General features: G+C 43.4%; 1 protein-coding gene across 5 annotated transcripts; it reads left to right on the top strand.

Moving 5' to 3' along the window:
- Nucleotides 1-445: 445 nt before the first annotated feature.
- Nucleotides 446-22964, top strand: LOC129729986 (uncharacterized). 5 transcript variants are annotated; one of them, XR_008728773.1, is made up of 2 exons: nucleotides 446-10907; nucleotides 10961-22964. XR_008728773.1 is itself a non-coding variant. In XM_055688922.1 (2 exons), exon 2 carries the CDS (start codon nucleotides 4354-4356, stop codon nucleotides 10528-10530), a length of 6177 nt encoding a protein of 2058 aa, XP_055544897.1. In that variant the 5' UTR covers nucleotides 446-3946; nucleotides 4000-4353; the 3' UTR covers nucleotides 10531-22964. The 5 variants fall into 5 exon arrangements, 3 of the variants coding, with proteins under 3 accessions (XP_055544897.1, XP_055544898.1, XP_055544896.1); XR_008728774.1 differs by having other exon boundaries at nucleotides 446-11037; nucleotides 11097-22964; XM_055688922.1 differs by having other exon boundaries at nucleotides 446-3946; nucleotides 4000-22964.
- The last annotated feature ends 2714 nt before the right edge of the window (nucleotides 22965-25678 follow it).

The raw sequence follows: 25678 nt of genomic DNA, 5'->3' as shown, positions 1-25678 counted from the left end.
GAATAAAAAATATCTCCCGCATGATGTTACGGTTTTGTCTTTAAAAACAAAAATTACCGGCTGAGAGTTTATTCTTCTATGTCTGACTTAGTATACCAGATATCTGTTGAGATATATTCAATTTAATTTATAGTCGCAATGAGCACAAACCAAAATAATATAATAATGTGCATCGGAAATTTGGTCCGAAATTTCGCGAAATTTCGTAATCGTCGAAATTGGAAGTTTAATTTCGCGAAATTTTAGGTGGAATTTAGCGAAATTCAACGAAATTTTTCGGCAGTTTCGCGAAACCGAAATTTCGCGAAATTTCGGGAAATTTCGAGTTTTGCGAAATTATACGAAATCATTCGAAATCTCGCACAGCCTTAGACGACACCATGATAGACGCAGCCAAAGCGGAAACAAATAATCGCGTTTTGAAAAGCAGGTTCATTTCTTTTGAGCCAATTCTATGAAAATTCTGTATATACAGTCAGCATTCAGAGATAGAAAAATAAAAAAAGGAAAAGTTAGGGTTTATAACTAATTATTCTTTATTCATCGTTTTTTTACAAAGTTATCAAATTATGGAAAAATTATATAGCTTCTCTCATTTAATTTGTCACCGGCAACATTGGCCGCCGCAACCGTTGAAGCACTTCGTCGAGAGGAAGCCCCTCTACCTCATCGATGTCCGGGATCCACGACGCCCCCCGGTACACATACCGGGTAAGACGCCGTAGGAAGGCCGGTGGCGCCTTCACCTGCCGCAAGCTGGCCTCCCAGTCCATATTGTCCGTGAATAGTTGAGCGTCCTCTGCGGTGGCTGGGCCCGGCTCTACAATCAGTTTCGGAATGGGTAGATATCCTCGGAATGCCGCTCACAGAAGCGCCAAGTTAGTCCACGCTAATCTGGTGGTTTTAATTCCGCGCCAATTGCGCGTACAGGGATACCTAAAAGAAGAAGTCCCTGGTAGGATATACCCTACATTAATTGGACAGCGGCTGTATCTTACCTTTACCAGGACTTTCTGACAAATTCTGTACGTGCCGTCGGCAAGGAATTACAACTCGAGACTTGAGCGGTAGATTAAACTTACTTTATTTACACAAAAGCTTAAATAGTACCCTACTGGTAACTCAGAGCGAAAGGCTTTTCCCCTTCGATCCGGTCACCACATACCTAGCTGTTCTATACTGGCCTATGGCATTTCTTGGCCTGTCTCTTTCTCGTGCTTAACTTTTAGTACATTTTGGACATTCTGATTGAGAGCGCCATAACATGTGTTTCCAAACACGTGCGCCAGCGTAAGCGCTAAGAACCCGCGCGTGAGCATGGGCGACGCTACCGTTTGTCGAGTTCTTTTTGTTTATTCAATGCCTCGGTAGCTTTAGTGACTATTCATCGCGGAAGGCAAAGTGTTTTCGCCAACGCTGGCATAGCAGAACCGTTCGCGGTCTTTTTCTCAAGATTTTTCCGGTTTTCTTTACAAATGGTCTTGTTTTGGTGGACAACGGCAGACGACCGTGTCCCGGTTTTACACTCTATCTGTTTTCATTTCATTCAACAGAAGGCTTACTTTCTTTCGGACTAAGCTAAAATGTACCGTATGACAAAATCCTGCGTGACGGAACATGAGGTATTTCTGCGCGGGGTGTGATAAAATACCTGTTTTCCTAACACGCGGCTTTTGAAATTCTTGCAGTTGTTCCGTTTGTCGCAGCTTATGTAAGTGAAAGGTTAGGCCCTTGCAAGAAAACTCTTTTTTCTTCGCAATGACATCTCGAAACCAACTCTTTCTTCCACTTCAATAAACAATTGTTGAACCGAGTTCCTTCTGCTGACCGACCTACTGAGATGAATGTTATTTTTGTTTCCTATTTACGTAATATACTACGAAAATCAAGCAATACACGGAATCTTTCAGTTAGTGCTCAAATGTCCAAAGAGCTCACCCATTGTCTTGAGCTTTTTGAGGTCAAAAAATATAATAATAAATATAGCTTTGAGACGTTAGAGTCTAAACTTTTCTATGTTACTACTCTCGGGCATCCGGTAGCCATCTTGGGTTTATGCTAAGGATTTCTAGTCTTTTCGCTTAAAACAAGTAGGACGATACGAATGTTACGCTAGGGGGAAGGTTCCTTTATTTGCACTTTTGCTAGGGATTTTAAGCCTTTTCGCTTAACATTAGCAGGACGACGACACGAATGTTGCGTTTCTTTGAAGTACTTAATTTGTTGGATGCGCAACTCTTAGATAAGCAAATTTTTGAAATTTGAAATCCATTTTCGAATAAGATTTTTTTGATGCGCATGTGTTTGCCATCAACTCTATTAAATATGCTAACTCAAGGTTCGCTTTTAAAAAAATAAATAACTAGATAAACATAATTGTCGGGATGTGCCGAAAACCAGATTTGAGAGCAGACTCAAGATTGTCAGTTTGGTTCGTTGTTCTAAGTCCATGGATTGATTGGTCACATGGTCTCTCGACAAATACATTTTGAATCAAAAACAAATAAAATAAATTAGCAATATTTTGGTTTTTCAATAGGCACCCAGCTTCATTTTAAAAGCTGTGTGGTGCGTTATTATCCCTCGGTAGTTGATACAAGCAGTCTTCCTGTTAATGTTGGCATAAGTTTCAGGGAATACGTGTGTAGGGATTAGGGTGGTTAAAATCCAGAGGCTTCATTCGTTGCTTTAAGGGTTACCGAAGTTTTGCTTGTTTTCATGGTTGTCACTAGTGTTTCCATTTCTAGGGTGTATGATAGTTGCTCGATTTCTTTGGTCTTTTCCTATTTTTCCCTAGTTGTGATAGGACATCTTCTCGATGTAGAATTCTTTTACCAATGAGATATTGAATAATGTTGGGGAGACTATTTTTCTCTTCTCAGTTGATTTAAAATCGGGCTTCTCCCAATCGATCGCCGAGGCGCACCCGAAACAGCGCTTTCAACCCCATAGGGCCAATTTGAAATTGCGAGAATGCCTATGGGATTGAAGAACATTCCTTTGATATTTTTTGCAAGCAGTAATGGAAGACTAAATCCCACCGCTGTCACCATGACTGTAGGGGGCACCGGACGCTTTACCAGGAACTTGTGATTTTTTGCGGAACAAAAGTGAACACAAGAAATACTGTGCGCATGGTCACTCGATACAAAAATGTCTTCGTTTTTGCATTATAGCTGTATGTATTTTAAGGGTTCTTACTACGTCAAACGAAGGTACGGGAATCCTTGCGGGTAATGTGAGGGAATTGTAACATTACACTTAACAACCATAATACCAAAGCTAACTAGAACAAGATATTCCATATGTTAGAACTTCCATATTTTTCATCCATATTTTTAGAACTTCCATATTTTTCATACATTTTGAATACGACCTATTTCCGACGGTTAGTGCTGCCATCTGATGACTTAAATTCTCATAAAATTGTCACTATGAGCAAAATCGATTTTACGTGCATAGTCCGTCATCGATCGTTAAGCTGTTCAAGATTGTATATGAAAAAGGTGTAGCAGTTTGACCAGCTCGACGCTTGAGATAACATGCAGATTAATTATATTGTCATTTTTTGCACTTAATGCTATTGCCATTGTTGCGGAGTAACGCACCAAGACCACTGGAGTGGTGTAAGCAGACGGTGTAGCGCGACGCACTGTCATGGTGATAAGGAGATTGACAGATGACAGGAAAAAGAAATAAGGAAGAAGACGAGAAAAAGTGGCAGTAGTGTGGAAACTAGTTAGCAGAAGAATTTACAAGAATTTATCTATAATTAATCTATAAATGAGAATCACGAGAAGAGAAAAGTAGCTCAAAGTTTATAGTGAAAGTATACAGGATTGGCGAGAGGAAGAAATTTATTAGCGGTAGTTAAGGTCAGAGAAATCACACAAATATTAAGCTCCGATTTAACCAATATTCGGAGGCAAACGACAACGTGATTGGCGTAAGGCTATAATTGCAATTGCGGAATTTATTAATTAAATAAATAATTTATAGTAACGGCAAGTCCATCCAGAACGGACTGAGCAGGGTAGTTGCGGTAAAAGTGGGAATCCTGAAAAACAAGTAGAACAGTAAGCAGAATATAATGAAATAATATAGTTTAACCTTAAAACAATGAAACCTATCGTAGCTGGTGCAGGTGTTTAATAATTGTTGAAACATCAGAGTATCGGTCGTCAGGAGAAATAAAGACCAATGTAAGATATCCTAGTTTTATAGTATATATGAATACTAATGAAAAATATAGCTTTAGCAGATCGTTGAGAAATTTTCGACGGCTCAAAAGATCTTTATCACATCCCAACATTCTAAAAGATTGAGGCTCTGTGTTTCTACAATTCAACCACTATGCCGAAGTCGCACTGCCAGGCTTGTGTTGAGGCAGACACCGAGAAGATGGTTAGCTGCTGCCAGTGTAATACTTGGTGGCATTATGAGTGCGCCGATGTGAACGATAGTATTGCTGGTGAGGATCGAACGTTCTATTGTTCCTTATGCCAGCGACCGTCGCCGTCGATACCGATGGATTCGGTACAACACCAAACTGATAGTTGCAGCCGTGCAGGCAGCAAAACTGGTAGCGATATGGGAAGGTCATCATGCGGCTCAAAGGCGAAATGGGCCCAGTTTAAACTGGACCGACTTGCGGCCATGAAAGAGATCGCTTTTAAGCGACTAGATTTGGCTCGGCGAGAACAGGAGCAACAACATGAGCATCTTCGATTGCAGGTGGAGCAAGAAATCTTTGAAGAAACTTTCCGACTGCGGGAAGAGATCGAATTGGACGATGACGACGACGGCCGTAGAAGCACAACTACGGAACAAAGTAGCCGCAGTAAAGTGGTGAGATGGCAAAAACAGCAACATAACGCCATAGATGCCACGACGGATACGTCAACGCCAAGGGACAATGCAGATCATCCGATAGTGAACAAGGGGTCAACAGTTGCCGAAACACATACTGGGCAGGGTGGCAAGCAGACACCACCAGTAAATAAACAGCGTGTTTTACAGAGAGCGTTGGCAGGTATTTCGCTAAATGATTCAGCCATAGGGCCCACGTTAAGAAGTATTCTCGATCAATCAGGAAGCGCGAAAGCGCCTGTAGGAAATAGTAGTCAAATAGTTTCAGCTTTAACTACTTTACCTTGTAAATCCAATACTAATCGTCCAATATTATCTGCAACTGGAAATTTGAATTCCAACACTCAAAATAAATTAAATATTCCTTCGACTTTCGTTAATGAGCCGCGTGTCAATTCATTGTTAAGCGAATTGAGCAAAATGTGTAGTGGTATTCCCACAGCGGCCACCGATATTTTTCGTGACAGGATTTCGGAACGATCCGGAAATTTGGATAGGCATGATGCTAATTTGCCAGTAGCAGGGTCAACGTCAGGAGCACTACCAACATCTTTACCGCAATGGACACAGGATGGCGCAGAAGATGCAGCACCGGAACAACCGTGGGAAGGCCCAACACCGAGACAGATAGCGGCTAGGCATGTGATGGCTAAAGAGTTACCTACGTTTACGGGTAGAGCGGAAGAATGGCCGATGTTCATCAGCTCTTTCGTCAATACCACTCAAGCGTGTGGGTATTCGAACGCAGAAAATTTGTCAAGGCTACAGAAGTGCTTGAAGGGAAATGCGCTTACTCACGTTCAGAGCTTATTGTTGCATCCGGAAGGCGTGCCGCATGTACTGACCCAATTGGAACAACTATACGGACGCCCTGAGCTGCTGATACATACGTTGTTGCAGAAGATTCGCGAAGTTCAGTCACCGAAAGACGGTGATCCCGAATCATTGGTCGCGTTTGGATTGATGGTGCAGAATTTGTGCAATCACATGATTGCTGCCAGGCAAGAGGCACATATCAACAATCCCGAACTGCTGCACACTCTCATAAGCAAACTGCCGGTTAATTGGCGGATGGATTGGTCGCTGTACCAGGAACGGTGCACGGTTGTGAATATACAAACTTTCTCACAGTATATGCAAGTGCTAGTTAGAGCTGGTTTGAACGCGTCACTGTATAGTGATCAGAAAACCAATCATCAGAGAATAAAAGACAAAGGTATTAAAGGTAAAGACTTTTGCGGGGCACACACTACCGAAGAGTCACCGAAATCTCCTGAAAAGGAGATGGTTGAAAAGCAAAGCTCCTCCTCCAGGCCTACATGTCTGGTGTGCAATAATCCGGAACATCGCGTCAAACACTGTCCTGATTTCGCAAAGCTGGAACTGGAGGAACGTTGGAAACTGATCCAACGTTTTGGATTATGCCGAAGTTGTTTGGGAGCCCACGGGAGGCGACCATGTCAGATTCGAAAGTACTGCGACGTAGATGGATGTCAGCGAAGACATCATAAATTGCTACACGATCGGAAGTTTCATAGCGGAGCAAAGCCGAATTCTAATTCAGATAAAAGGACTCCCAAGCAGGACAGCAATGCGAACAAGAAGGAGGTAACGCGAAATCTGACCGATAAAGGGAACAGTTCGAATGCCGTAACAAACCATCATTCCGCTGGTCAAGCGGCACTATTTCGTATCATACCAGTGACTTTATATGGGAACAACCGATCTGTGCTGGCATACGCTTTTCTGGACGACGGGTCGTCTAGGACACTAGTTGACGAGGCCATCGTGAAGCAACTAGGCGTGAGTGGGGAGACACAACCTTTGTGTCTGCAATGGACAGCCAACATGAAGCGCACAGAATCCGATTCTCAGCGTATTACGCTGGAAATAGCTGGGTGTGCTAATGAGAGCAAGTATAAACTAACTGACGTACGAACGGTTACCAAGTTGGATCTACCCAAACAGTCTTTGCGCTACAAGGAAATGGTGAAAGCTTATCCTTATCTAAAAGGATTACCTGTTGAAGACTACGACAAAGCAACGCCATGTATCCTTATTGGTAACGACAACGCTCATGTAACAGCGACATTGAAAATGCGTGATGGACAGCCAGGAGAACCTATTGCCGCTAAATCGCGGCTAGGATGGACTGTATATGGTTTCAATCAAGATTCATCTGTCGGACGTGCTCATAGCTTCCACATATGCGAGTGCAAGAAACAGGATCAATCCGTACACGAACTAGTAGAGAAGTTTTTCGCGGTTGAGAGTCTCGGTATAATGGAAGTATCGTGCCCAGAGTCAGCTGACGTACAACGTGCGAATCAGATTCTGCAGGGAACGATCAGGCGAGTCGGGCAGCGTTTTGAAATCGGCTTGCTGTGGAGATTTGACCACTTTGAATTCCCGGACAGTTACCCGATGGCGGTGCGACGCTTGCAATGTTTGGAACGGCGGATCCAAAGCGATCCTGTGATAGGTGAAAGCGTAAAGAGACAGATGGTCGAGTATCAAGAAAAAGGATACATCCATAAGGCGACAGAAGCAGAACTCCAGGAGGCGGATATGCGACGTGCGTGGTATCTACCACTCGGTATAGTTTTGAACCCTAAGAAGCCGAACAAAGTTCGTATATTCTGTGACGCAGCAGCCAAAGTGGACGGCGTATCGCTGAATACAATGTTGATGAAAGGGCCAGATTTGCTAAATACGTTGCTGGGAGTACTGTATGGGTTCCGCGAAAAACGCATCGCCTTTTCTGCCGATTTGAAAGAAATGTTTCACCAAATTCTGGTGCGTAAAGAAGATCGGCACGCTCAAAGGCTGCTTTGGCGAGAGGACTCAACGCAAGCTCCGGAGGTCTTTGTGATGAACGTGGTTACCTTTGGAGCAGCTTGCTCCCCATGTTTGGCACAATATGTGAAGAATAAAAACGCGCAAGAACACGCCTATAAATATCCAGCCGCTTCGGATGCCATCATCCGGAAACATTATGTTGACGACTACCTCGATAGTGCGGACGATGTTGAAGAAGCAGTAAAGTTGGCACTAGAAGTTAAATACGTTCACAAACTTGGAGGTTTTGAATTGCGGAACTGGTTGTCCAACTCAAAAGAGGTACTCGCACGTGTCGGGGAAAACGATCCATCCAAGGAAAAATGTCTACAGCTGGACATAGGAGAGGCGGCTGAGCGTGTGCTTGGAATGTTTTGGAAACCGGAGCAGGATATTATAACATACTCTACGGAATTGGCTGTAGCTTCGGAGCGTCCCACCAAACGACAAGCGCTGCGCGTAGTGATGAGTCCATTCGACCCTGCTGGACTATTGTGTTATTTTCTGATTCATGGCAAAATATTGATCCAAGAGTTGTGGAGAGCCAAGACCGAGTGGGACGAATTAATTCCAGAGAACCTGTGTGAGAGATGGTGGAGATGGACTGATTTGTTCCGCTATCTGGACAAAATCAAAATACCGCGTTGCTATTTTCCTGCTCGTTCAACGCAAGAGATCGTGACATTACAGCTACATATCTTTGTTGATGCGAGTGAGGAGGCATATGCGTGCGTAGGTTATTTACGAGCTATTTTCCCTGGCAGCATCGAAGTGGCTTTAGTCGGAGGAAAATCGAAAGTGGCACCGCTGAAGGCACACTCGATCCCGCGATTGGAGCTGATGGCAGCGGTTATCGGTGTTCGGCTGATGAAAATAGTGTTGAAGAGCCACTCCCTACGGATTGAGCGCACGGTTCTATGGAGCGATTCCAAAACCGTTCTGGCATGGATAAATTCAGACCATCGCAATTATCGACAATTCGTCGCATGCCGAGTGGGAGAAATCCTATGCAAGTCCCAGGCGGAACAATGGCGTTGGGTGCCGACCAAAGAGAATATTGCAGACGAGGCGACGAAATGGGGAAAAGGTCCCTGTATGTCTCCCACGGGACGGTGGTTCTTGGGACCGGAGTTCTTGCATCTAACAGAAGGTGAATGGCCAGTTTCGGTGCAATCAACTGATGCCAAAACGGAGGAAGAATTACGCGCATGCATGATTCATCAAGATGTTATCAAGCGAGAAAACATGCATTGGGAAAATTTTTCAAAATGGAATCGCTTAAATCGTGCGGTGGCATATATGCTTCGGATCATAAGACTCATGCGGGAGAAAAAAGGAAAGCGCACAACAAGAGAGTTGGAGCGTGTTAAGGCGATACTACAGGGAAAACAATGGAGCTTGCTGCAGTTCGATCCGCTCGAGCAGGAAGAAATGCAGTTGGCAGAGACTACCATTTTTCGCTGGGTGCAGAGAGAGCAGTATCCCGATGAGTCAGTGACTCTATTCCACAATCGTGGTGAGCAGAACAGACGACAGGTTAAACTGGAGAGAACTAGTCCCATCCGCAAAGCTTCTCCGTTCATGGATGAGTGTGGAATTATTCGATCGGATGGCAGGATAGCAGCAGCAACATGTGTCACGTTTTCAACGAAGTTTCCGATTATCCTTCCGAAACAGCACTGGGTAACGTATTTGATTTGTGACTGGTATCATCAGAAACACTATCATGCAAACCGAGAGACTATAGTGAATGAGATGAGGCAGCGGTTTCACATTTCGGAGCTCAGAGCATTAGTAAGAATGTGTGCGAAGAAATGCCAGGTTTGCAAGGTTAAAAATCCGATAGCGGCAGTGCCTCGAGAGGCACCGCTTCCCGCAGCAAGATTGCAGGCGTACGTGCGTCCGTTCTCATATGTAGGCGTGGATTATTTTGGGCCACTCGAAGTACGTGTTAATCGTAGTCACGTCAAAAGGTGGGTGGCTTTGTTCACCTGCATGACGGTACGAGCAATCCACCTGGAAGTTGTACACACGCTTTCTACTGAATCTTTCAAAATGGCACTCCGCCGCTTCATCAGTGCACGTGGGGCTCCTGTTGAGATCCGTAGTGACCAGGGTACAAATTTTGTAGGGGCAAATAACGAGTTAAGGAGAAAACTTAAAAACATCAACGAGCAGCTTTGTGAAACGTTTACTAATGTAGAAACCAAGTGGATCTTCAACCCACCCGGTGCACCTCATATGGGTGGCGCATGGGAGAGATTGGTGCGGTCGGTAAAATGTGCTTTGGCTGCCATGGATACCACTAGAAAACCGAACGAAGAGACTTTGGCGACGTTGGTGAAAGAAGTGGAGAGTTTGATAAACTCCAGGCCGCTCACATACATCCCGTTGGAAGTTGGGGAACAAGAAGCTCTCACGCCAAACCACTTCCTTCTTCTGAGCTCGAGTGGTGTGGTGCAAACTCCGAAATCGTTGACAGATATGAAGCAAGCAAGTCGGTCCGAGTGGAACAAATGCCAGGTGATGATTGATCAGTTCTGGCGTCGCTGGGTACGCGAATATCTTCCGACTATAGCTCGGAGAACCAAATGGTTTGAAGAAACCAAGCCTATAGAGGTAGGAGATCTGGTTGTCGCACTGGAAGAGAAAGTACGCAACGGATGGATGCGAGGACGAGTGGTGAAAATCATTAAAGGACGTGATGGTCGCGTAAGAACGGCAGTAATTCAAACGAGTCACAACACGTTCATGGAAAGACCGGTAGCTAAATTGGCGCGGTTAGACATTGGAGTTGGTGGTAAAGCAGATCCGGAGGCCTGACCAGCTTTACGGGTCGGGGAATGTTGCGGAGTAACGCACCAAGACCACTGGAGTGGTGTAAGCAGACGGTGTAGCGCGACGCACTGTCATGGTGATAAGGAGATTGACAGATGACAGGAAAAAGAAATAAGGAAGAAGACGAGAAAAAGTGGCAGTAGTGTGGAAACTAGTTAGCAGAAGAATTTACAAGAATTTATCTATAATTAATCTATAAATGAGAATCACGAGAAGAGAAAAGTAGCTCAAAGTTTATAGTGAAAGTATACAGGATTGGCGAGAGGAAGAAATTTATTAGCGGTAGTTAAGGTCAGAGAAATCACACAAATATTAAGCTCCGATTTAACCAATATTCGGAGGCAAACGACAACGTGATTGGCGTAAGGCTATAATTGCAATTGCGGAATTTATTAATTAAATAAATAATTTATAGTAACGGCAAGTCCATCCAGAACGGACTGAGCAGGGTAGTTGCGGTAAAAGTGGGAATCCTGAAAAACAAGTAGAACAGTAAGCAGAATATAATGAAATAATATAGTTTAACCTTAAAACAATGAAACCTATCGTAGCTGGTGCAGGTGTTTAATAATTGTTGAAACATCAGAGTATCGGTCGTCAGGAGAAATAAAGACCAATGTAAGATATCCTAGTTTTATAGTATATATGAATACTAATGAAAAATATAGCTTTAGCAGATCGTTGAGAAATTTTCGACGGCTCAAAAGATCTTTATCACATCCCAACAGCCATATTTTTTGCACTTCAAAGTACGAAAGAAAAGTATGAAGTTGACTGTCAGAAAGGGAGTTTATATTGAGGAATTATATTTATTTTCAGGTCTCATTCTACCAAAACTTAAAGTTTGATATGTCGCAAACCAGGTTTCAGAACCATTGTGCATATGATCAGGTTCACCGGGATACCCGATTTTTGCTTTATTAACCTCGGCAGGAGTAGAAAACTTAGCTCCAAGCGGTTATCAGGAAGTTCTGATGGTACGCTTAATTTTAAATGATGCGCCGATAATTCTTGATTTTTCCGGAAAGTTTCATGTTTGAGAACTACACATTCGTACACATTATTATCATTTTTCGGATGGCAGCACCGTACAGTCGTCCATGGACACTGAAAAAATTGCTTCACCTTTCAGCAGCCATGTCTTGGCCTTGTCGTCAGTTGATTTTGACGTTTTTTTCTATCTCTGTATGCCTGAAGGGCACTGGGTACTGAAATGCCATTGCGACATTCTTGCTGATTGTCTTTTGTGGCGGGCCCCGATTGCTGTGCACAGGTTACGGATTTTTCGCACTCATTGATGGAGTAGAACTGTTTTGTTGTAAACCTGTACCCCAATTAGGTACAACATAGTTGATGAAACTAATGGCCTGCTTGGGATTGGAGCTCCATGCTTGGTATGGAGTTAAAAGGTAACTTCCTAAGAAGTTGTACCTAGAGGAAGCAAGAGCTTCGCAAGAGCAAAGCAAATGCTCTGAACTCTCTGGTTCAGATTTGCAGAATCAGCAGGTGTCGTTCAACACTACGCCGATTTTCTTTAAATGATAAAAAGCGGGACAGTGTCCGGTGAGGAGTCCCGTGATTATCCGTAGATCACTACGATTTAGACTAAGTAGCTTTCTGGCGGTTCCAGGGTTCGGATAGATAAACTGTTTGCCTTGTCTACAACCCTGTGCCTGTTGCCATTGGGATACTATTTCTAGCCTTTCCCAAGTTAATAGTTCGCTTTTGATAGCGGAAATGGACGTACCCAGAAACGGCTCGGGACCAGTAAACCGCTGAGCTGATCCCTGTCTTGCTAGGTAGTCAGCGTGTTCATTACCCTCGACTCCGCAGTGTCCGGGCACCCAAAACAGAAAAACTGAATTCTGTCGGGAAAGTTCCCGTAGAGTTTCAATGCATTCCCAAACAAGTTTGGAAGCGCATTTGACGGACTTAAGTGCTAGTAGTGCTGCTTGACTGTCCGAGAATATACCGATTTTCGTATGTCTGTAGTTGCGTTGCAGACATATTTTTGCGCAGATATATATGGCATATACCTCTGCTTGAAAAATGGTGGGCCATTTTCCCAGGGAAAACGTTTCCCTGATACCGGGTCCGTATATACCAGATCCCGTTAGGGATCCCATTTTCGAGCCGTCCGTATAAAAATTGACGATGCCAGGTGGAAGATTAGGCCCTCCATTGTTCCACATAGAACGGTTTGTTTCAATCACTCTCTATGGAATATCCATGTTGGTCCTAACGTCCATCCAGTCGGAGACTGTGGTTAATAGCGGAGTTAGTTTGAACTCCCTAAGTATGCGAAGGTGGCCGATTTGGTCCCCTTCAAGTATGGTTTTCCTCCTTTGCAACCTTAGAGCGCCAAGCTCTGCTTCCTTTTTCACATGAAGATGTAGAGGTAGTAGGCAAAGCATAGCTTCCATGGCTGCAGTTGGAGTTGTTCGCATAGCGCTGGTAACCGAAAGACATGCAAGTCTTTGAACTTTTTTGAGTTTGGCTTGCGCAGTCACTTCGTTCACCTTAGGCCACCACACTAGGGCAGCATAGGTGATTCTTGGTCGGGCAATGGTCTTGTAAGACCAGAGTGCCAAGTCTGGTTTTAGTCCCCAGGTCTTACCGAACAGAGTTCTGCAGGCCCAGATCGCTGAGATCGCTTTCTTAGCGGCATGATCCAGTTGTGCAGACCAGTTCAGTTTCTTGTCCAAAATAATTCCGAGATATTTGACTTCATTGCTGAAACCCAGTCTAACTCCATTCAGTATTGGAGGAGTGATGGAGATCGTCCTTCGTCTGCCGAATGGAATTAGGACTGTTTTTAAGGGGTTTATGTTTAGACCCTCCTGTAGACACCTTGACATGGTGGTGTTCAGAGCCGTTTGCATTCGGCTCGACAGAGTTGCGTCATCTTTACCTCTGACGATGAGGACGATGTCATCGGCGTATCCAATGACCTCGTAACCAAGCTGTGAAAGCTTGTTGAGAAGTGCGTCGACAACTAGTGACCATAACAAGGGCGAGAGAACTCCTCCTTGCGGGCACCCCTTGACCACTGACATTGTTACAGACGAATCTCCCAAGGTTGCTGTGATCACTCTGCTAGAGAGCATTGCGTGTATCCAGTTCCTTGAAGTTTGGTCGATTCCCTTATTAGAAAGAGCCGTATCGATTGATGCAAAGGACGTGTTATCGAAGGCCCCTTCAATATCAAGAAAGGCACATAGCGCCGTCTCCTGATAACTTAGGGACTTTTCAATCAACGTCACTAAGCTGTGAAGAGTAGTTTCTGTTGACTTGCCGCTTTGATAGGCATGTTGGTTCCTGTTCAGCGGGGAGTCTTTAAGAAACTCGTCACGGATATATTTATCCATTACTTTCTCCATCAACTTAAGAAGCGTTGAAGTCAGACTTATGGGTCTGAAAGTTTTAGGTAGGGTTTTGTCCTTTCTTCCAACTTTGGGGATAAACACTACCTTCACCTTCAGCCAGTTATCCGGAATATGGCCCAGGATAAAGCTGGCTCTGAAGAGGTTGATGAGTTCGGACATGATAACTGCGGCCGATTTTTGTAGAAAGATGGGTAGTATGCCGTCTGGACCAGGAGACTTCATAGGGTCGAATGAGCTTAGAGCCCAACCTATTGAAGCTTCCGTGAACAGTCGACGGGCCAGCAGGATGGACTCCCGAGACGCCATATGTCTCGAATTGTCCTGCCGCGACCCATCACTATTCAGTTCTTCGGTCTCTGTCGATCCAGGAAAGTGGGTGTTTATAAGAACCTCCAGCGTTTCCTTGGTAGTGACAGTGAGGCATCCATCCTCTTTCCTCACCTGTCCTAAACCGTTAGTATGGTCTTTGGACATCGCCTTTAGGAGCCGCGTAGCTTCCGGCAGAGTTTGGATTCTTTCACAGAAACTAACTCTGGATTTCCGTTTAGCCTTGCGTAGCTCGGCGTTGTACTTAGTGAGGGACGCCCTGTAGTCGTCCCAGTTAGACGTGACTTTCGCCCTGTTGAACAACCGCCTAGTTTCCCGACGAAGGTCACTAAGTTGATCATTCCACCAAGGTACGTCACGGCATACTGACCGCTGTGTTAGTGGACAGTTAGCGTCGAAAGCATCCGAAAGCATCCGATTCTGTTTTGTAGATCATTTGCTGCCGAATTCAGGTCAACTGAATTTCGAATGATGCTGTAACTGAAAGTTCGTGAATCGATCAGGTGTCCCTTAAATGATTCCCAATCTGTATTCTTAGGATTTCTGAACAGCTCTCTTTTCAGAGGGTTAGCCTCTATATTAAAAACGATGTGTCTGTGGTCCGACAAACTAGTTTCATCGGAGACATGCCAATTTTTAATCCTTTCAGAAATCGAGGCGCTACACAGAGTGAGATCAAGGACCTCCTGTCTGATAGCGTTGATAAACGTGGGGTTATTCCCTACATTACATACATTGACATCGTTAGAAGTAAGGTATTCAAGTAGGTACTCACCCCTGGTGTTGGTGTCCGAGCTGCCCCAGATCGTGTGGTGAGCGTTGGCATCGCAGCCGATCAGAAACGGCTTGTTGATGGCCTTGCAGTACCGCACGAACGCAGCAACTTCGGGTGGCGGTATATCACCTTGGTCGCCGGGAAGTAGGCCGACGCGACAACCATTTCCTGCTTTCCTCTGGTTGTCGGTACTTCAACCGTGACGGCAACGACGTCGCGTTGGATAAATTCTGTAATAGGTAAAAAATTTAGTTCTCTATTTAGCAGAATTGCAGTCCTTGGTTTGGACTGCGTGTCACAGTAGATTAACCTACCGTTAGGAGCGTTAAGTCCGAGAACTTTGGATTCGTTGATCCACGGCTCCTGGATGAAAGCAGCCGCTAGCTGCTCTTTGGCGAATCTCCTGCAAAGAACACCCGAGGCGCCTTTTGCGTGATGGAGATTCGCTTGCACGCAGCGAAAGCTGCTCACATTGCAGTGAAGTTGCCGTCTTTGTCCGGATCGGAAGATGATCCTGGTATTGGCTGACGGCTGCCAACAGCGGTTTGGCTGGTTGATGGAAGTTGCTCTTCCTCACTGTTCGGCTTCGGTTGCAGCAGTCGATTGGCAACAGAAGGTCGTCGCGCACACTGTGGCGGTTTTTGACTCCGGGGGGTGCGACTTTCCGGTGGTTGATACTTCACACTCTTGCGAGTCTTCGGCGGAACCGTCCGAGCAGCCGCGGGGTTGCGTTGTTTGGGTGGTGACAGGGCACTCACGGGGGAGCATCCTGCGCGTACCTTCCCAATCGCAGGGTTGCGTTTGGGTGGTTGTGGGGCACTCCCGGAGGAGTTTCCCACGCGAACCTTTAGCCCATTCGCAGGATCGCTTTGCCTGGGTGGTGGCAGAGTACTCCCGGAGGAGTTACCCGCACGTACCTTCCCTGACATTGCGACGGAGTCTTTCCTGCCTGTGACGTTCGGCCTTCCGCTTACCTTTCGGACGCGTGCTTTGCCGAAACCGTAGTGCAGTTCATTATTTCTACTCTCAACGAGTTTGGCCGATTCTTCGTCAATATCCAGAACTAGTTCGACCAAGGTCTTTACCAATTTGCGGTTACAGACTCGCCACATTTTGGTAGAGAGATGGTCGTTCTGATTCTGGAGTGAACGAAGAATCTTCTCGTCCGGAGAGTTCGCACTGTTCGTGAAGTAACCGACATACCGTCTGGCCTTCGGCAGATCCTTCATGTGGTATACACAAAGTTGTGCTCCCTCCCATGGTACGAGAGAAGGTGTGTAGGTATACCTGTATCCTGGGTATAACCTACCAGGGCTTTCTCCAGAAAACCCTGTACGCGCAATTGGCGCGGAATTAATACACACAGATTAACGTGGACTAACTGACTTTATTTTCGTACATCACTACTTAAATATACCCTACCGGTAACTCAGAGAGAGAGACTTTCTCCACTCTCTGTTTACCTTACTAATCTCTTAACCTAATCTAGTACTGCTAAAGTACGGGCGGCGTTTTGTTTACAACACAAAACTTGTTTATTTTGGTTGAGTTTGTTTGCCGGTGGCACAGCAGAAGGCTGCGCGAAGTTCTTTGCCACCTGTGGCATAATCTGTTGATACATAGAGTGTTGACAGAGCCGTTCGCGGTCCTCTGTCAAGGGAACCAAATGTTTCGCCTGACTAAAGCATAGCAGAAGGCTATGGCCTCCTAGGAACAACATTTAACTTTAATTATAAGGCTCGTGACGGAGCATTGGGTTCTTCGCAGGGTGTGACGTCACACCCGGTGCATTCCAGGGACTAGTGCTGGGCCTAATAATTCCCTGCACCCTCATTTCCTCGATTTCTTTATTAATGTGTCGTTTCTTGGCCTCCGGAAATCTATATTGTCGTTTATTAATAGGCACCTCCGATGAAGTTTCTATCGTGTGTACGGCGGCGTCAGTAGTAGTTAACTTGTCGCCCTCGAAAAAGAATATATCCGCATAGCTTTCGACCATATTCTTCACTGTCCTGAATTCTCTATCAGGCAAGTGCGCCAAATTCAGCACTTGCCGTAGTTTTTCAATTCTTGCATTTCCTTTTGACTCTGGTGTCAGCTTGTGCTCCAACAGGTCATAGTCAAGCCTCGAGTCTAGGTCCAACTCGGGCATTATAGTATTCTTCGAGTCAAGAAAATTGTTCTTCGGCTCTTCATTTCGATATGTTTGGTGCTCTCTATTTATTTCGTTTTTGTCTACGTCAGCCTCATTGCGGACTGTGTTGCTAGTATCTCGCAACTCGTTCTGCACCATAACTCTATTTCTGGCTGCCACATAAACATGTTGACTAAGGACTTCGTCTTTGGGCATACTCCACGGACTCAAGTCGTCCGGACTTCTGTTTCCGTGTTTCTTGAACACTATGTAATCAAAATTATTTCCTATTTGAAGCGTATGCTTCTTTAAGAATTCTGCGCCGATTAATCCGTCGCTTGGCAAATTTTCTAATATATGAAATTGCGTCGGGATCAAAAAGTCTCCGACTATTAAATCCAACATAATTGTATCTGAGGTACGCACAATGTCTTGGCCGATACCTCCAAAAGTGGTTACGTCCTGTGTATTTACCGGCACATTCAAAAGATTCACAATGCGTGCATTAATTATATTCGCACATGCACCTGTATCTAAGATCAGGTTCAACGTAAATTTGACATTCTGCTTAGCCAGTAGGGTTAACATTAAGTGCCCTCTGACATCGTAATATACTCGCTTAGCCACACAAGCACTGTTGTCTCTTATGTGATTGCATGCGGTCCTCCAATCGGCTATTTCTATATTGCTGGGCTCATCGGTACATCTCCGCCAGTCAACATCTTCGCAAATTTCTGCTAAATCCTCGTTAAAATATTCCTGTGCAACAGGATCCAAAATACCTTCTTTTTGCGAATTACTACTTCTTTCATTAATGTTGGCTACCATAAGCATTTTCTGAGGCATCCGGGTATACGAATTCCTGTACCTCCTATCAGTTGGTCCATTTTGACCGTAATAATTATATTTCCAACCAGTGGCGTAGCCCCTTTGACTCCGCCGACATGAACGTGCGGTGCGATAACTGTAATTGTATCGATTACCGTCGCTAGATCTACATATATTGTCATAATTGTTTTGCTTGTAGATTATTCTATCCCTATTTTTGTGATTATAATATTCATTTCTTCCCAGGCGGCTGTTGCTACAATTAGCGTCTTCGTAATTAATTGTGAAAATATTTCTGCTACCATCAAATTGTCTAAGCGCATCGCGCTGTCTTTCGACCTATTCTAGGCCCTGTATTCTGTTTTCTATTTCCGCGATGTGATAACGCTCATGGTAGTAATCCTCTAAGTCGTCTAGCAGCTCTTCTAACTTCAATGCTCGTTTACCTTGAGCAGCTTCTTTCAATGCGGTGTCACACAAACCCGCCATAAAATGTAATCGAAGACTAACTATCATGCATGACTTCGTACAATTAGTTTCGTAGGAGTCGATTTGCTCCTTAATTTTCAATATCCTCTTTTTATAATCAGGAAAGGTCTCATTCGCCTCCTGTTTCAATGTTTCTTCTTGATTTATAACTGCCTCGATGCGTATAATATCCCCAAATTCCTTTAATAAATTCTGCTTAACCTGTGGCCAAGCATTTGCGTTAATTCTATGTATTGCGGCAGCAGCTCTGCCTTTTAGTTTCAATAGAATAATATAAACCAGTGGAGCGTGTGATACTCCTTCTGGTATCTCCTGAGCAAAATGCTCGATATGATAAACGAACGCTTCTAGTCCGTCTAGCGATCCATCAAATTCTGGGATGCACTGCATGGCATCTGCTTTTGGAAACGTGTTCATTATGAATATAAAATTTTATATATATTTCTTGGAAAAAAAAATAAAAGGTACTGCGGAATAAATACTATAAGGGCAGAATAAATACTACTACAATAAAAGGCTTATGTAGCCTTCTTCCTCTTTTTCCTAGGTATCACTAACGATTCTGTTGACCAGATGTGATAACGTAGCGTGACCGACTCTAATTTCTTCGTCGCGCCATCAAAAAATCTGAACACCAAGTTTCGAACCATTTGGTGTTAAAGCTTCAATGTTTATTTCTGTTAATCAATCAAACATTTATTTGAATAATATTTTTACCCCAACATGTCTGAGATAAAATAGTCATTTTTTATAGTGTAATTGAATCAATTTTACAACTAATCTAAAATTGTAAATGTTCAAATTAGCTGGCGTTAAGAGCTGTTTCATAAGAATATTGCAACATCTGTCTCCTTACGACAACATTCATCATAACATATTTTTGCTGTCTGTTAACATTTCCCCCCGGCGGATATTTAATTGTATCGCCGCGCGCGTTGCGCTTATTGATTTACTTTTTTCTTTGACCTACTAAACATTTCACCGCTACTGAATCGTTTTGCTTATGCCAGCAGCACGATCTACCAATGGCCATTAAAATTACTGCATACAAACCGCGACCTTGACCTTGCCTGGCACAGCTGATCGCAATAACACTGTAAAATACGTCACCTATTCAACCTGGTGGCATAAGAACGGGACGACAAGCATTCTAGCATATGCTACTATACTGTATAAGTAAAGACGCGAGCCTCCGCGTCTCACGCTCTTTTTATATCGCTAACGATAGCGTAGCTCCCAATTTTCATACTTGCTGTATGGCTACCAGTGGGCTAAAACTCTTTTTCAGAACAATTAAGGTGAGTTCCATGTGCGTAACTCTGTCTGTTTGCGTTCTACAATTCGTCTTTGCCATCGGTGTTGCCGCAGGCACTGCTATTTAATTAGTCAGGTCGTGCAAATGTCAACTAGTTTATTTCGCTGGTACGGAGTCACATTATTTTTGGGCGAAATGAATGAACCTTTTTTTGTTATAGAGAAGAAAATCAAGAACTTACCGGTTGAAATTTATCTTCCTGTTGCGACAGATTCGTCTGAAAAAAAAAAAAAACAAATACATCGAGTTCGCGTAATGTTAGATTTCCTCCAACACTTTTTCACACTTTTTACACACTGGTAAAGAAAATCCTTATTACACACAACAACAGCTTCGCACTTGTGTTCTTGTCCATTTTTAATAATTTTTCACTTCGTCTTTACTCGTATTATTATTGTACAATTGTTTACTTGATCATATTATTTTTCTTCCTCTTGTTTTATGTTGCTTCTTTATCACTATAAACCACTTTAACTTTTTTTTTCTTCAAGCGCGAACCAAATTTGTTTTAAACACTAAAAAAGTTTGTAGCCAATGTTCTTCCTCACTATTTTTTTGCTGTTTTTTTTCCTGTTTCGCGTGCACAATTTTTTTCTCTAACACTTTTAGTTCTCGTTGCACAATATCCACTCTCGTTCAACGTCACACAATTTATACTTCGAACTATTTTATCGCGCTTTTTACCGTTATCGAACACTACTTATACTTAAGCTTCTTTTGACTTTATATTACCTCGCGTGGTCCGTTTCCTTTTCTAGAAACCAAATCCCACCGCTGTCACCACATGTGTAGGTATACCTGTATCCTGGGTATAATTTACCAGGACTTTCTCCAGAAAACCCTGTACGCGCAATTGGCGCGGAATTAATACACACAGAATAACGTGGACTAACTGACTTTATTTTCGTACATCACTACTTAAATATACCCTACCGGTAACTCAGAGAGAGAGACTTTCTCCACTCTCTGTTTACCTTACTAATCTCTTAACCTAGTTTCGTACTGCTAAAGTACGGGCGGCGTTTTGTTTACAACACAAAACTTGTTTATTTTGGTTGAGTTTGTTTGCCGGTGGCACAGCAGAAGGCTGCGCGAAGTTCTTTGCCACCTGTGGCATAATCTGTTGATACATAGAGTGTTGACAGAGCCGTTCGCGGTCCTCTGTCAAGGGAACCAAATGTTTCGCCTGACTAAAGCATTTAACTTTAATTATAAGGCTCGTGACGGAGCATTGGGTTCTTCGCAGGGTGTGACGTCACAAAGGTACCTCCCTTTCCAACCATTGCACTGTGTCGTTGCCGGCACAGGCAAGTTGCAGGAAGCCATTTTTTAGATGGCAACCGTTAAACTTGGGCTTGGTAGTTGGATTATCCTGGTCCGTAATGTGATCGAGGATGGAGGTCCGGACAGCCTGAAGCTGGTCCATTGTGAGTAGGGAGCTGGGGTGGGTAGCAGAAGTAACCGCAAGGCTTATAGCTCCCACCATGTCCCTATATGTGGCCTTCGGGAGCGGCTTCGAACCCGATGACCCCAAACCAGTGCCGTTCCGCAGTTTTTTAGGCTGTGGACACTTAGTACTGGTGTTTGGGGACACCAAGTCGTCCGACCGCTGTCGCTTGACGGCAACTTGGTTCGATTGAGCAGGCTGCTCTGTTGGAAGGAGGGCCAGCTTCCTGGCTTCTTCGTACGAGAGACCGGAGCGAAGATTTTTGCTCAGTCGCCGCCTTTGCGCATTTGAAAGTCGCTTGACAAGGGGTGCCGATGATTCGGGTTTCCCTTCGTCATCGGGCCTTGTCTGTGGACCGGAAACTAAGTCCATTTGACTTTCGTCATTCCCTTGTGGAGAAAGTAGGATTAAGGATGAAGCAGAGGGTCCTCCGTCCAGCGATTCGCTGTCGAGGTTGAAATCATCCTCATGCTCCATCTCCTCCGTTCTGCCCGGTGCATTTGTTTTTATTGGACTACGCTCCGATGAGTCCATGGGTTCCGGCAAAGAAAGGCTGCCGGTGGCCGAATTTTGTGAAGTTTTGTCGTTCATAAAATTCCCACGAGTCGCTGGGTAAAGAAGAGTCCGCTGCATCAGTGACCCGCGTGATGCAGTAAGGGCTAATTACTGTGAAGGGTGCCCTGGCACTCCACAGGCTCCGTTAGAGGCTGGGTATTTCTTAACCACCCCCCCCCCCACCACGTCATCCATCGGCACGGGTCGCATAACACCTTAGCTTAGGGGTTTTAACCATTGGATTTTACGCAACAGCCATGGTTAAGAGCTGTTGCAACCATCCTCCTTTACAGGGGCTTTGGACCCTCTGCTACAGTTCTCAATAATTCAAGTCTATTCGTAAAGGCTAAACTGAACCAAGAGAATCGTAACAGGCGGAGTTGATTGATTTTGACGTTAAGTATACATCATATTAACAGTGTATAAATTAGTTCGACTTTTGCTCACGCGCAGCGACAATCATGTCCGATGAATTCTGCAAGAGTCAGGTATCTTGTTCTAGTCATCTTTGATAATACGCAACATGTAACATTTACCACAATTACTTTTGGTGGCTAAAAATAACCACGCTCCACCATCTTAAATTCTAAGATGCGATCAATGAATCCCTCTCGGTGTCTAGTGTCACGACACTTATTTCTGATGATTTCCTGTTATTTCTGTATCACTTTTATGACGAGGTCCAACTTGAAAACACAGTAGAATAAGTTATAATAACTCATCTAGGAGTTTTATTCAAAAAAAGGCGGCACAATATATGGTGTACTTGAAATGATTATCACAAACGCTACCAAAACTTTCAGATCCAGTTTTATCAAGAGAGGTATTTCACATTTTTCGTAACACAATGCCGAGTATTGGAAAATAGTTCATAAACTACGCTTGAATTGCTTGGAAGTATTTGTATATAGCAAAAGTCTACCTAAAAGTTAGGTTTGTTCTAACTAGTGCTAAAGAATATTTATAAAGGAGAAATATCAAATTTTGCAAGTATTAAGATAAAAATAGGTAAGAAATATTGTATTTTATATTTTCATATTCCATATTAACGAAGTCTCATTCCATTATGCTTAACATTCTGATTGATAAAAATTATTTAGATAAGCGCCTAGGTTGCAAAGGTGTCAAAGGTGTTTGTGTTAAAAATGTCAAAATCACTATCAGTCTCAGGATTTTAAATTGTATTAAAAACTATTTGTTTATGGAAAAATAATACGGACTAGCGTTTCCTTACTAAAGCAACCGAAACACTGTTAGGAAATCCGAATATCGATTGAGATTTATTTCTATATCGGGTAAGTAAACCAATAGTTGAGAAGCTGACCGTCGAAAACCGATTACATAACAACTATAAAAACATCAGGATGATCAAGATCCGAACGCCCGAACGATGTATAGAGAATTGTGAAATGTAGACGTACTAAGTTATTAACTTTTTTAGTTTTCAATCACTCCTAGTTGTAAACAACTAAAAAAATTGGATACATAAAATAAAGAAATATCATGCTCACACGAACCCCTTTTCAAAAATTAGTCGCGATTAAGTCAATCATAATAGCGCAAAATGACATCGTTAACCTGAAGAAACATATGTAAAAAATGTCAATCAAATCAACAGTCACAATTAAAAAACATCAAAATTGCTACGTTTCACTGAAAATTTAAACAAACAATTTAATTGTTATTTCACTTATCAAGCCCTTATCAGGTAAATTTCAACGAATAACGTAAAACATATCGTAGAAATCCTTGTTTTTGACGCATTTCACGTCAATTTGACTTAGGACCTGACTGCCCTCTTTTGCAATTCTCTGAAATTTGTGGATAACTTTGTAAGCTTCACAACTTTAAGTAACTTTGCACTTGTCACTTTGCGTCTGAACTTTCATTTAAAAATATTGAATTTAAGAGTTAACACTGCAACCCAACTACAACACCTACACTACTTTTAAAAATGAATTTGAGATCCTACACTGAACCTTGTGGAAGTGGCTTTGTACACTGTTATTTTTTACTAGAGGAAACAGTGCCGCTGCACCTACCGGTGACGCAGCTACCACCCAAAATATTACTTATTTAATTAAGTATCTAACTTGGATAATCATGCGTCAAATTGACTCCCGACTTTTTAATAATTAAAAATGCAAGTTTTTTTTCATAAATGTTTGATGAAGGGTCATTACTTTAGGTTTGTTTAGGTAGGAATTTAGGTTTAAATATCCCTTTATCGATTAGGAAAAAATGAGAAAAACACTTTGAGAAAACAAGGGCAATATTGCTTAAAACGAGGAGTGAAATGGACGCAGACTATCTTTCCAGGGTTAATATCAGATATGATGTTGATCGCATCTCAGTGCACCTCCGAAAGTGGGAATAAGGAACTCTGCTGATAACACAGTGGAAAGCTGTTTTCACACTGAAAAATTTAAGGCTGAAAGATTTTGAGTGCCAACATCCCCGTATGTGTGTTGCCAAAATACGGCAGAGCTTTTCACTGGAAGAAATGCTGGCCAATGTACCTACCGCTGACGCTACTACCATCACTACCGCCACTGGTATCCTCCACTAGTAAATTGATTAATTTGAGCAGAGATAGGGTTTTATATAGTCCAAAGAGAAAAAATGGGGAAAAATTGCTGATTTTTCATGGGTTTGCCTTTACGCGCACTGACGAAACTACCTATGCAGCATCAATCATAGTAACCCATAAGTCAGCAGAAAAAAATTGACAGCTCTATCCGTCGAACTCTAACCGTGATGGCGAAAACAGTGAAGCTACACCGTTCAGAAGTATGCGCTTTCAAAGAATGGTACCCGGCCGCGTCGAAAACGGACTTCGTGCAGTACTTTGTAGATGTCGAAATGAGCGTGTCCGGAACTATTGGACAACAATCAGAGCATCGAAAGAAAGCCCGGTTCCGAACGGCCGACGACCCTGAGCGACAAGAAGCTTCAAAGGATACTGAAGAGAGAATAGAGGGTTCATCACTGCGTGCGAACTTTCGAACTTCGTTTAGTGGTAGAGCTCAAAAGATTCGTCCTCTCGAATAGAGTGTGCCAAATATCAGTTTGATCGGACATCGGAAACACGTGCCACAAAGCGGTCAAAGTTTCAACTTATTGACCGATGGAAATAATGCACAGGTTTATGGAATTGTCCTTATCGAATTTTTTTTTGATACCAAATGTTTTAGAAATGCATGAAACGTCGAGATCTGGTGTTAATTCAAAATAAAAATTTACAAAAAAAAAAATCGAGTTTCTGGGACTTAAAAATTTTTAAGCTGGAAGAGTGAATTGAATATCAAAATAGGCACTGTAATGCAATTCCTGATCGAGCGGGAATTTCGCATAAGGACTTTTTCGAGAAGACGAAACTTTCGAGCCCTGCCGCTAAAGGTTATTAGAAAAATCGATTTTCTTTGGCACTCTAAAGGATATACATGTCAAGAAGCGGCAGTTCCGTCCACTGGTCTCGGAGCTACAGACAATGACGCAGCGGCAGCGACTGGATAAGATGGTCAAGTCGATTTTACCAGCGAATCGTGAGGTGGTGGTGGTGGTGATGGACAACGAGACCTATCTCACTCTAGATGGCAACGACTGGCGGGCACTTTGTAGTACACTTCCCCCATGAAGAAAGCTCCGAGATAAAGTTCATTTTCACACCAAATCCTCAAGAAGGTACTGTTATGGCTAACACTCAGCGAGAAGGGGTTGTCAAAGCCGCTCTTCTTTCGCTCCGGATTGGCCGTGGACGGGAAAATGTATAGTACGAAGCGCTGGAAGCTGCGTCACTCATCAAGAAATACCATAAGGGCGAAAACGCGGTATTCTAGCCGTATCCGTCGTCCCTTTACTCGAAGCGAACGTTGGA

The sequence above is a fragment of the Wyeomyia smithii genome, chromosome 3 (genome assembly GCF_029784165.1).
Source record: "Wyeomyia smithii strain HCP4-BCI-WySm-NY-G18 chromosome 3, ASM2978416v1, whole genome shotgun sequence".
Classification (NCBI taxonomy): Eukaryota; Metazoa; Arthropoda; class Insecta; order Diptera; family Culicidae; genus Wyeomyia; species Wyeomyia smithii.
The sequence above is the reverse complement of the archived record's forward strand: the minus strand, read 5'-3'. Positions and strand labels throughout refer to the sequence as shown.

What these genes read in the sequence shown, in the direction of transcription:
- LOC129729986 (XM_055688922.1), top strand. Translation starts at nt 4,354, where the DNA reads ATGCCGAAGTCGCACTGCCAGGCTTGTGTTGAGGCAGACACCGAGAAG.